This window comes from Bombina bombina, chromosome 6 (genome assembly GCF_027579735.1).
Source record: "Bombina bombina isolate aBomBom1 chromosome 6, aBomBom1.pri, whole genome shotgun sequence".
Lineage (NCBI taxonomy): Eukaryota > Metazoa > Chordata > Amphibia > Anura > Bombinatoridae > Bombina > Bombina bombina.
Window position 1 is genome coordinate 434,040,765 of NC_069504.1, and position 12,626 is coordinate 434,053,390.

A 12,626-nucleotide genomic window follows, 5' to 3' on the forward strand; every position below is an offset into this window, starting at 1 on the left:
GTGAAAAGTCAATTTTGATGAATTAAAGTGCCCTTGTTTTTAATAGGATTATTAAAAACCGGGCACTAATTCATCAAAATGGACCTTCACTTTAATGTAAATATATGTCTAAGAGAAACTAACAGCTAGATTTGGAGTCTGGCGGTAGATGGGATGTTAACGCTACGCGGGCTTTTTTCTGGCCGCACCATAAAAATAACTCTGGTATCGAGAGTCCAAAAAAATGCTGCGTTAGGCTCCAAAAAAGGAGCGTAGAGCATTTTTACCGCAAATGCAACTCTCGATACCAGAGTTGCTTACGGACGCGGCCAGCCTCAAAAACGTGCTCGTGCACGATTCCCCCATAGGAAACAATGGGGCTGTTTGAGCTGAAAAAAAACCTAACACCTGCAAAAAAGCCGTGTTCAGCTCCTAACGCAGCCCCATTGTTTCCTATGGGGAAACACTTCCTACGTCTGCACCTAACACTCTAACATGTACCCCGAGTCTAAACACCCCTAACCTTACACTTATTAACCCCTAATCTTCCGCTCCGTAAACCGCCGCAACTTACATTATCCCTATGTACCCCTAATCTGCTGCCCCTAACACCGCCGACCCCTATATTATATTTATTAACCCCTAATCTGCCCCCCTCAACGTCGCCTCCACCTGCCTACACTTATTAACCCCTAATCTGCCGAGCGGACCTGAGCGCTACTATAATAAAGTTATTAACCCCTAATCCGCCTCACTAACCCTATAATAAATAGTATTCACCCCTAATCTGCCCTCCCTAACATCGCCGACACCTAACTTCAATTATTAACCCCTAATCTGACGACCGGAGCTCACCGCTACTATAATAAATGGATTAACCCCTAAAGCTAAGTCTAACCCTAACACTAACACCCCCCTAACTTAAATATAATTTACATCTAACGAAATTAATTAACTCTTATTAAATAAATTATTCCTATTTAAAGCTAAATACTTACCTGTAAAATAAACCCTAATATAGCTACAATATAAATTATAATTATATTATAGCTATTTTAGGATTAATATTTATTTTACAGGTAACTTTGTATTTATTTTAACCAGGTACAATAGCTATTAAATAGTTAAGAACTATTTAATAGCTAAAATAGTTAAAATAATTACAAATTTACCTGTAAAATAAATCCTAACCTAAGTTATAATTAAACCTAACACTACCCTATCAATAAATTAATTAAATAAAATACCTACAATTACCTACAATAAAACCTAACACTACACTATCAATAAATAAATTAAATACAATTCCTACAAATAACTACAATTACATAAACTAACTAAAGTACAAAAAATAAAAAATAACTAAGTTACAAAAAATAAAAAAATATTTACAAACATAAGAAAAATATTACAACAATTTTAAACTAATTACACCTACTCTAAGCCCCCTAATAAAATAACAAAGACCCCCAAAATAAAAAAATGCCCTACCCTATTCTAAATTAATAAAGTTAAAAGCTCTTTTACCTTACCAGCCCTGAACAGGGCCCTTTGCGGGGCATGCCCCAAGAAAATCAGCTCTTTTGCCTGTAAAAAAAAACATACAATACCCCCCCCCAACATTACAACCCACCACCCACATACCCCTTATCTAACCCAAACCCCCCTTAAATAAACCTAACACTAAGCCCCTGAAGATCTTCCTACCTTGTCTTCACCTCAACAGGTATCACCGATCCGTCCTGGCATCCGGTGCTGAAGAGGTCCAGAAGAGGCTCCAAAGTCTTCCTCCTATCCGGCAAGAAGAGGACATCCGGACCGGCAAACATCTTCATCCAAGCGGCATCTTCGATCTTCTTCCATCCGGTGCGGAGCGGGTCCATCTTGAAGCAGCCGACTCGGATCCATCCTCTTCTTCCGGCGTCTCCCGACGAATGACGGTTCCTTTAAGGGACGTCATCCAAGATGGCGTCCCTCGAATTCCGATTGGCTGATAGGATTCTATCAGCCAATCGGAATTAAGGTAGGAATATTCTGATTGGCTGATGGAATCAGCCAATCAGAATCAAGTTCAATCCGATTGGCTGATCCAATCAGCCAATCAGATTGAGCTCGCATTGTATTGGCTGTTCCGAATATAAATGTAAGAGTGCTTTACAGCATAAAGAAATGAATAGTAAAAAAAGATATAAATAATATATTTATTTAATACCACAAACTTATGTAAAATTAATGTTGAAGTTATATTTATAATTAATAGACGTCTACAAAATTGGTTATAAGTTGACCAACTTGAAAAATGCAATAATAATGAAATGATACACAATTAAAACTAATATTTACACTAGAAAAAATGCAACATATTGTATACTCACTGTGCTTAAAGGGATACTAAACCCATTTTTTTTTTATTTCATGATTCAGATAGAGCATGAGATTTTAAGCACCTTTCTAATTTACTCCTATTATCAATTTTTCTTTGTTCTCATGCTATCTTGATTTGAAAAAGCAATACTGTAAGCTTTAGAGTCAGACCATTTTTTGTTCAGCACATGGGTAGCACTTGCTGATTTGTGGCTAAATGTAGCAAACCAATCAGCAGCTCTACCAAGGTGCTGAACTAAGAAATGGGCCGGTGTTCTAAAGTTATGCCTCTACCCGTAGGAATGTGTATACCTCGTCACTTTGTCAGCTGGTGGAGGCTTGTGGCGCTCACTGCGCATGCGCTAGAGGCCCAAACTCCTTACAACAGCTGATGAGGAATTATGTGGCACGCGCACGTTACTGGTTACAAAATCCCAATGAACAAGCGGCGTGTCATTGGATTTTGTAACCAGAAACGGTACTGACATTGTTATATAGTGTTATATATATAATATATGAAGATATATGAATATATAGTATATATATATATTTATATATAGTATATATATATATATAGTATATATATATATATATAGTGTTATATATATATATATATATATATATATATATAACACTATATATATATATATATATATATATATATATATATATATATATATATATATATATATATATATATATATATATATGAACAGTGAATATGTGAAAATTGTCACTAGTACATGGTGTGTGTATTTACTAGTAACAGTTGACCGCGGTGTACATATTGTGCGACCCTTTCTGGTTACAAAATCCAATGAACAAACACGTTCATTGGGATTTTGTAACCAGTAACGTGCGCGTGCCACATCATTCTTTGAATCTTCGCATCAGCTGATGTAAGGAGTTTGGGCCTCTAGCGCATGCGCAGTGAGCGCCACAAACCTCCACCAGCTGATAAAACGTCACCGGAAGTGACGTAGTATACAAATGCCTATGGTAGAGGGATTAATTTAAGACACCGGCTACTAACCTTTTATTACTGCTTTTTCAAATCAAGATAACATGAGAACAAAGAAAAATTGATAATAGGAATAAATTAGAAAGTTGCTTAAAATTGCATGCTCTATCTGAATCATGAAAGAAAAAATGAGGGTTTAGTATCCCTTTAATGTCTTCAATTCCCAGTAATAATGTGGCACAGGAAATGTTAATAAGTGTCTATAATGACTGTTTAAAATGACATAGTCAGTATTTGGGAAAAGTAAGTCTTCAAAGTACTTGCATGTAATTTTCCTTCCCCGAGTATACGGTATCTATATTCCGTAGAAATACTGCCAATAATAATAGCAAGCTATGGTGCAGCCCACCGTCTCAGGCAGCCGGTTGCTCTTTATGTATTGTGGATGCGGCTATGGATTAGATCACTTTCCATAGATTAGTTTAACTCCATGATAAGCCTGCACCACGTAATTTGTAATCTTGTAAACTTGTTCTTGGGGATTGGGTGTTTCACCCAAAAAAATAACATCCAGTGGGGATCTTAGATCTTTCCTCTTCACTATAGAAGCCTCCAGTGTACAAGTTCCGGTCTCACCTCCTGGTTATAGAGGAATATCCATTTATAGAGAGCTTACTTTTGTAGCGCACTTCTAGAGGAGTTTTCTATTTTCTTTTTATTAATAACTGAAAAATATTCTCCCCTTTTAGTGTACTGCAAATGGTCAATTGTATCTGCTGTATAAATTGTGTTATTTTGTCATTTAAAATATCTGCTTTTGCCTGATGAAACCACCACCTATACTGAAAATGTCAATATTGCAATGTTGGCTACAGAAAAAAAGCTATGTAAACAATAGCAACAGAAATCAACCTTCCAGTGGGGGTGAGAGAGAGCCCAATCCTTATAAAAGGATGTTACTACAACTGCTTTGTCCCTTTAAAGGGACAGTCTACACCTTAGTCATCTTAAAGCCTTACTTTAGATTAAAGGGACATAAAACTCATATGCTAAATCACTTGAAAGTGATGCAGCATAACTGTAAAAAGCTGACAATAAAAATTACCTGAGCATCTCTATGTAAAAAAGGAAGATATTTTTCCTCAAAATTTCTTCAGCTCACCAGAGTAACTGCTATGTAAACAGTTATACTTCAGCTGCTGTCAAGCAGCAATTTGAAAAGACAAACAAAAAAAAAATAGCCAATTAGCATCATCAGTGCTGAGGTAATACTTTGCCTTTGCTGAGATTTCATAGAACTCACTTTAACTGAATAGGAAAATAACATGCCTGTGTCTGCATATTACAAATGCACACTCCCTAGTTTGTCCTGGGACAAGCATCCTGACTGGCTGCTTAAATTCTTTTTACAGTGTGGTTTGAATAGAAAGTGTGGAGAGGAATAAGAAGCGGTTTCTGCTTCTTAAGTATGTGGCAGCTTCATAAATCTTGCCCAGTGAGCTGTGTATGTGCCAGATTACAAGTTGAGTGTTATTTAACGCTCCCACTCGATCGTTAACTCTGCTAAAAGTACGTTTTTTTTGTGCACGTCCGGTAGGGCTCGTATTGCAAGTTGAAAGTAAACTGTTTTCGCATGCGTGCTTATCCGACAAGCGCAAAAAGCCGAACTTAGACTATCTCGCACATGATAATATAATGTATTTTTTATGTGTTTTGTGACACTTTTTTGTTTGTTTTGTTTCGTGAAACAGTTACTCGGATCTCTGAGGTTGCACTATCTTTAATATGAGCCAAAAACCTGGCTCAAACACCTGTGATAAACCCCTTTTCTCTTGCGCATAACTGTTTTTACACCACTTGTAATCTAGCTCTGTGTGTTTTCTATTATTTACCAGGTTTTTCACAACTTTTTTTTTTTTTTTTCTTATGGCAGGTTTGGCAGGAAAAAAGTTCTCTTTGCTACGATGGCTGTTCAGACTGGCTTCAGCTTAATCCAAGTCTTCTCTGTAAACTGGGAGATGTTCACTGTATTGTTTGTCATAGTCGGAATGGGTCAGATCTCCAATTACGTGGCCGCTTTTATACTTGGTAAGAATAATGCTTTGTTCTGAGGGTTTCTTCTGAGGGTTTCTTTTATTTGCATCCGGGACAAGGAATTACATGGTGCTATGTCATATGACAATCTGAGCTTGGTTTGTTCCCTTCACAATGATAAAAGGGATACCACAGGCTAAATCAAATGCTGAAATAAGGGTAAAGGAGCTACTTCTAAACAATTTAATACACTCCAGCAGGTATAATTGATCATTGGGAGCAATTTGAAGGGGGGAAACATTTGGATGAACTGTCCCTTTAAATGTATGGGAAATTGTTTCATTAGTTATATTTTTGTATATGAAATAGCTGTTTGTTGACTGAAGCCACATCCCAATAAAATTGACTAAACTTGTAGAGACTACCCCATTATGTTATCTGTCTAATTATTTACATAAAGTCCCTATTTTCTTTATCACTATTTACTCAAAGACCAATACTCTGAGAGAACAATGGAAAATTAACAGTTTAGTACCTGCCTGTCACAACTCCCAAGTGAGAGCATTATTTTATCTAAACGTTTATGATTCAGATAGACCTTGCAGTTTTGACACTTTCCAATTTATTTCCATTATCAGATTTTGCACAGTCTTTTTATATTTCTATATTTTATACTTTCTGGGGAACAAGATCCTACTGAGCATGTGAACAAGCTCACAGGGTATACACATACTAGTCTGTGATTGGCTGATCTCTGTCACATGATACAGTGGGCCAGAAAATGTGGGGGGGAAATATCTACTGTTTATTTTTAATTCAGAGTAAGTGTTCATTGCATTGACTTAATTATGTACTTGTTAATTATGCAATTCTACTGCATTGAGTGGTCCTTTAAGCCCTTAAGGACAAGGCCATTTTTCAATTGTCTTACCCTTAAGGACCAGGGCTATTTTTACATTTCTGCTGTGTTTGTGTTTAGCTGTAATTTTGCTCTTACTCATTTACTGTACCCACACATATTATATACAGTTTTTCTCGACATTAAATTGACTTTTTAAAGATACCATTATTTTCATCATATCTTATAATTTACTATAATCACACCTTTTCTAACTTTGACCCACAAAATCTGTTACACATCTACAACCACCAAAAACACCTATGCTAAATAGTTTTCTAAATTTTGTCCTGAGTTTAGAAATACCCAATGTTTACATGTTCTTTGCTTTTTTTTGCAAGTTATAGGGCAATAAGTATAAGTAGCACTTTTCTATTTCCAAACTATTTTTTTTTTTCAAAATTAGCGATAGGTACGTCGTAACACTGAAAACTGTCAGGAATCCCTGAATATCCCTATATATATATATATATATATATATATATATATATATATATATATATATATATATTTTTTATAGTAGACAACCCAAAGTATTGATCTAGGCCCATTTTGGTATATTCCATGCCACCGTTTCACCGCCAAATGCGATCAAATAAAAAAAAAAAAAACGCTAACTTTTTCACAAACTTTAGGTTTCTCACTGAAAATATTTACAAACAGCTTGTGCAATTATGGCACAAATGGTTGTAAATGCTTCTCTGGGATCCCCTTTCTTCAGAAATAGCAGACATATATGACTTTAGCATTGCTTTTTGGTAATTAGAAGGCCGCTAAATGCCGCTGCCCAGCAGTGAAGGAGTTAATTTAGTAGCTTGTAGGGTTAATTTTAGCTTTAATGTAGAGATCAGCCTCCAACCTGACACATCCCACCCCCTGATCCTTTCCTGACCCCCCTCAAACAGCTCTCTTCCCTCCCCCACCTCACAATTGTCATAGCCATCTTAAGTACTGGCAGAACTAATTCATCAGTGATGGACCCCCCATACAGCTCTCTAACCCTCCCCCCTCTACCTATTCTCCACCATCTTGGGTACTGGCAGCTGTCTGTCAGTACCCAGTTTGCTCATAACTCATGCCCAGTTTGGTGAAACCCCAATTTCTCTTGTTAAGTGTATCCAGTCCACGGATCAACCATTACTTGTGGGATATTCTCCTTCCCAACAGGAAGTTGCAAGAGGATCACCCACAGCAGAGCTGCTATATAGCTCCTCCCCTCACTGCCATACCCAGTCACTCTCTTGCAACTCTCAACTAAGATGGAGGTCGTAAGAGGACTGTGGTGTTTTATACTTAGTTTATTTCTTCAATCAAAAGTTTGTTATTTTTAAATGGCAGTATTTAGAAGAAGAATCTTCCTGCGTTTTCTATGATCTTAGCAGAAGTAACTAAGATCCTTTGCTGTTCTCACATATTCTGAGGAGTGAGGTAACTTCAGAGGGGGAATAGCGTGCAGGTTTTCCTGTAATAAGTTATGTGCAGTTAAAATATTTTTCTAGGGATGGAATTTGCTAGAAAATGCTGCTGATACCGAAGTAATGTAAGTAAAGCCTTAAATGCAGTGATAGCGACTGGTATCAGGCTTATTAATAGAGATACATACTCTTATAAAAGTGTATTTTAAAACGTTTGCTGGCATGTTTAATCGTTTTTTACATATGTTTGGTGATAAAACTTATTGGGGCCTAGTTTTTTCCACATGGCTGGCTTGAATTTTGCCTAGAAACAGTTCCCTGAGGCTTCCCACTGTTGTAATATGAGTGGGAGGGGCCTATTTTAGCGTTTTTTTGCACAGAAAAAATGACAGACACAGACATCCAGCTTCTTCCTGCATGATCCAGGACTTCTCTGAAGGGCTCAAAAGGCTTCAAAAGTCGTATTGAGGGAGGTAAAAAGCCACAGTAGAGCTGTGGCAGTTGTTGTGACTGTTTAAAAAACGTCATACCCTTCCTCAGGACAGGGCCAAATCAAAGGCCAAACAGTCTAATTTTCGTGCCTTTCAAAATTTCAAGGCAGGAGCAGCATCAGCTTCCTCCGCTTCAAAACAAGAGGGAACTGTTGCTCATTCCAGACAGGCCTGGAAACCTAACCAGTCCTGGAACAAGGGCAAGCAGGCCAGAAAGCCTGCTGCTGCCCCCAAGACAGCATGAAGGAACGGCCCCCTATCCGGAAACTGATCTAGTGGGGGGCAGACTTTCTCTCCTCGCCCAGGCGTGGGCAAGAGATGTTCAGGATCCCTGGGCGTTGGAGATCATATCTCAGGGATATCTTCTGGACTTCAAAGCTTCTCCTCCACAAGGGAGATTTCATCTTTCAAGGTTATCAGCAAACCAGATAAAGAAAGAGGCATTACTAAGCTGTGTGCAAGACCTCCTAGTAATGGGAGTGATCCATCCAGTTCCGCGGACGGAACAAGGACAGGGATTTTATTCAAATCTGTTTGTGGTTCCCAAGAAAGAGGGAACCTTTAGACCAATCTTGGATCTAAAGATCTTAAACAAATTCCTCAGAGTTCCATCTTTCAAAATGGAAACTATTCGGACCATCCTACCCATGATCCAAGAGGGTCAGTACATGACCACAGTGGACTTAAAGGATGCCTACCTTCACATACCGATTCACAAAGATCATCATCGGTTCCTAAGGTTTGCCTTTCTAGACAATGCATTACCAATTTGTAGCTCTTCCCTTCGGGTTGGCCACTGCCCCGAGAATTTTTACAAAGGTTCTGGGCTCACTTCTGGCGGTTCTAAGACCGCGAGGCATAGCGGTGGCTCCGTATCTAGACGACAACCTGATACAGGCATCAAGCTTTCAAATTGCCAAGTCTCATACAGAGATAGTTCTGGCATTTCTGAGGTCGCATGGGTGGAAAGTGAACGTGGAAAAGAGTTCTCTATCCCCACTCACAAGAGTCTCCTTCCTAGGGACTCTTATAGATTCTGTAGAGATCAAAATTTACCTGACGGAGTCCAGGTTATCAAAACTTCTAAATGCTTGCCGTGTCCTTCATTCCATTCCACGCCCGTCAGTGGCTCAGTGCATGGAAGTAATCGGCTTAATGGTAGCGGCAATGGACATTGTGCCATTTGCGCGCCTGCATCTCAGACCGCTGCAATTATGCATGCTAAGTCAGTGGAATGGGGATTACTCGGATATGTCCCCTCTACTAAATCTGGATCAAGAGACCAGAGATTCTCTTCTCTGGTGGCTTTCTCAGGTCCATCTGTCCAAGGGTATGACCTTTCGCAGGCCAGATTGGACGATTGTAACAACAGATGCCAGCCTTCTAGGTTGGGGCGCAGTCTGGAACTCCCTGAAGGCTCAGGGATCGTGGACTCAGGAGGAGAAACTCCTCCCAATAAATATTCTGGAGTTAAGAGCAATATTCAATGCTCTTCTAGCTTGGCCTCAGTTAGCAACACTGAAGTTCATCAGATTTCAGTCAGACAACATCACGACTGGCTTACATCAACCATCAAGGGGGAACCAGGAGTTCCCTAGTGATGTTAGAAGTCTCAAAGATAATTCGCTGGGCAGAGTTTCACTCTTGCCACCTGTCAGCGATCCACATCCCAGGCGTAGAGAACTGGGAGGCGGATTTTCTAAGTCGTCAGACTTTTCATCCGGGGGAGTGGGAACTCCATCCGGAGGTGTTTGCTCAACTGGTCCATCGTTGGGGCAAACCAGAACTGGATCTCATGGCGTCTCGCCAGAACGCCAAGCTTCCTTGTTACGGATCCAGGTCCAGGGACCCGGGAGCAACGCTGATAGATGCTCTAGCAGCTCCTTGGTTCTTCAACCTGGCCTATGTGTTTCCACCGTTTCCTCTGCTCCCTCGACTGATTGCCAAAATCAAACAGGAGAGAGCATCGGTGATTCTGATAGCGCCTGCGTGGCCACGCAGGACCTGGTATGCAGACCTAGTGGACATGTCATCTCTTCCACCATGGACTCTGCCTCTGAGGCAGGACCTTCTAATACAAGGTCCTTTCAATCATCCAAATCTAATTTCTCTGAGACTGACTGCATGGAGATTGAACGCTTGATTCTATCAAAGCGTGGCTTCTCCGAGTCAGTCATTGATACCTTAATACAGGCTCGGAAGCCTGTCACCAGGAAAATCTACCATAAGATATGGCGTAAATATCTTTATTGGTGTTAATCCAAGAGTTACTCATGGAGTAAGGTTAGGATTCCTAGGATATTGTCCTTTCTCCAAGAGGGTTTGGACAAAGGCTTATCAGCTAGTTCTTTAAAAGGACAGATCTCTGCTCTGTCTATTCTTTTGCACAAGCGTCTGGCAGAAGTTCCAGACGTCCAGGCATTTTGTCAGGCTTTGGTTAGGATTAAGCCTGTGTTTAAAACTGTTGCTCCCCCGTGGAGCTTAAACTTGGTTCTTAAAGTTCTTCAAGGAGTTCCGTTTGAACCCCTTCATTCCATTGATATTAAACTTTTATCTTGGAAAGTTCTGTTTTTGATGGCTATTTCCTCGGCTTGAAGAGTCTCTGAGTTATCTGCCTTACATTGTGATTCTCCTTATCTGATTTTTCATTCAGATAAGGTAGTTCTGCGTACCAAACTTGGGTTTTTACCTAAGGTGGTTTCTAACAGGAATATCAATCAAGAGATTGTTGTTCCATCATTGTGTCCTAATCCTTCTTCAAAGAAGGAACGTCTTTTGCATAATCTGGACGTAGTCCGTGCCTTGAAGTTTTACTTACAGGCTACTACAGATTTTCGTCAAACATCTGCCCTGTTTGTCGTTTACTCTAGACAGAGGAGAGGTCAAAAAGCTTCGGCAACCTCTCTCTCCTTTTGGCTTCGGAGCATAATACGCTTAGCCTATGAGACTGCTGGACAGCAGCCCCCTGAAAGGATTACAGCTCATTCTACTAGAGCTGTGACTTCCACCTGGGCCTTTAAAAATGAGGCCTCTTTACAGATTTGCAAGGCTGCGACTTGGTCTTCGCTTCACACCTTTTCAAAATTTTACAAATTTGACACTTTCTTTCATGTAATTAGCAAGAGTCCATGAGCTAGTGACGTATGGGATATACATTCCTACCAGGAGGGGCAAAGTTTCCCAAACCTCAAAATGCCCATAAATACACCCCTCACCACACCCACAATTCAGTTTTACAAACTTTGCCTCCGATGGAGGTGGTGAAGTAAGTTTGTGCTAGATTCTACGTTGATATGCGCTCCGCAGCAAGTTGGAGCCCGGTTTTCCTCTCAGCGTGCAGTGAATGTCAGAGGGATGTGAGGAGAGTATTGCCTATTTGAATGCAGTGATCTCCTTCTAAGGGGTCTATTTCATAGGTTCTCTGTTATCGGTCGTAGAGATTCATCTCTTACCTCCCTTTTCAGATCGACGATATACTCTTATATATACCATTACCTCTGCTGATTCTCGTTTCAGTACTGGTTTGGCTATCTACTATATGTAGATGAGTGTCCTGGGGTAAGTAAGTCTTATTTTCTGTGACACTCCTAGCTATGGTTGGGCACTTTGTTTATAAAGTTCTAAATATATGTATTCAAACATTTATTTGCCTTGACTCAGAATGTTCAACTTTCCTTATTTTCAGAGTCAGTTTCATATTTGGGATAATGCATTTTAACATTTTTCTTACCCTAAAATTTGACTTTTTCCCTGTGGGCTGTTAGGCTCGCGGGGGCTGAAAATGCTTCATTTTATTGCGTCATTCTTGGCGCGGACTTTTTTGGCGCAAAAATTCTATTTCCGTTTCCGGCGTCATACGTGTCGCCGGAAGTTGTGTCATTTTTTGACGTTATTTTGCGCCAAAAATGTCGGCGTTCCGGATGTGGCGTCATTTTTGGCGCCAAAAAGCATTTAGGTGCCAAATAATGTGGGCGTCTTATTTGGCGCGAAAAAATATGGGCGTCACTTTTGTCTCCACATTATTTAAGTCTCATTTTTTATTGCTTCTGGTTGCTAGAAGCTTGTTCTTTGGCATTTTTTCCCATTCCTGAAACTGTCATTTAAGGAATTTGATCAATTTTGCTTTATATATATGTTGTTTTTTCTCTTACATATTGCAAGATGTCTCACGTTGCATCTGAGTCAGAAGATACTACAGGAAAATCGCTGTCAAGTGCTGAATCTACCAAAGCTAAGTGTATCTGCTGTAAACTTTTGGTAGCTATTCCTCCAGCTGTTTGTATTGATTGTCATGACAAACTTGTTAAAGCAGATAATATTTCCTTTAGTAAAGTACCATTGCCTGTTGCAGTTCCTTCAACATCTAAGGTGCAGAATGTTCCTGATAATATAAGAGATTTTGTTTCTGAATCCATAAAGAAGGCTATGTCTGTTATTTCTCCTTCTAGTAAACGTAAAAAATCTTTTAAAACTTCTCTCCCTAC

General features: G+C 39.5%; 1 protein-coding gene across 1 annotated transcript in view; it reads left to right on the forward strand.

Annotated features, from left to right (window-relative positions):
- LOC128663050 (organic cation/carnitine transporter 2) overlaps positions 1 to 12,626 on the forward strand; it is a 295,715-nt gene that overhangs the window by 89,976 nt on the left and 193,113 nt on the right. Inside the window, exon 3 of the mRNA XM_053717190.1 lies at positions 5,238 to 5,392. Within this exon, the coding sequence (XP_053573165.1) occupies positions 5,238 to 5,392 (155 nt within the window). The remainder of the gene's footprint in view (positions 1 to 5,237; positions 5,393 to 12,626) is intronic.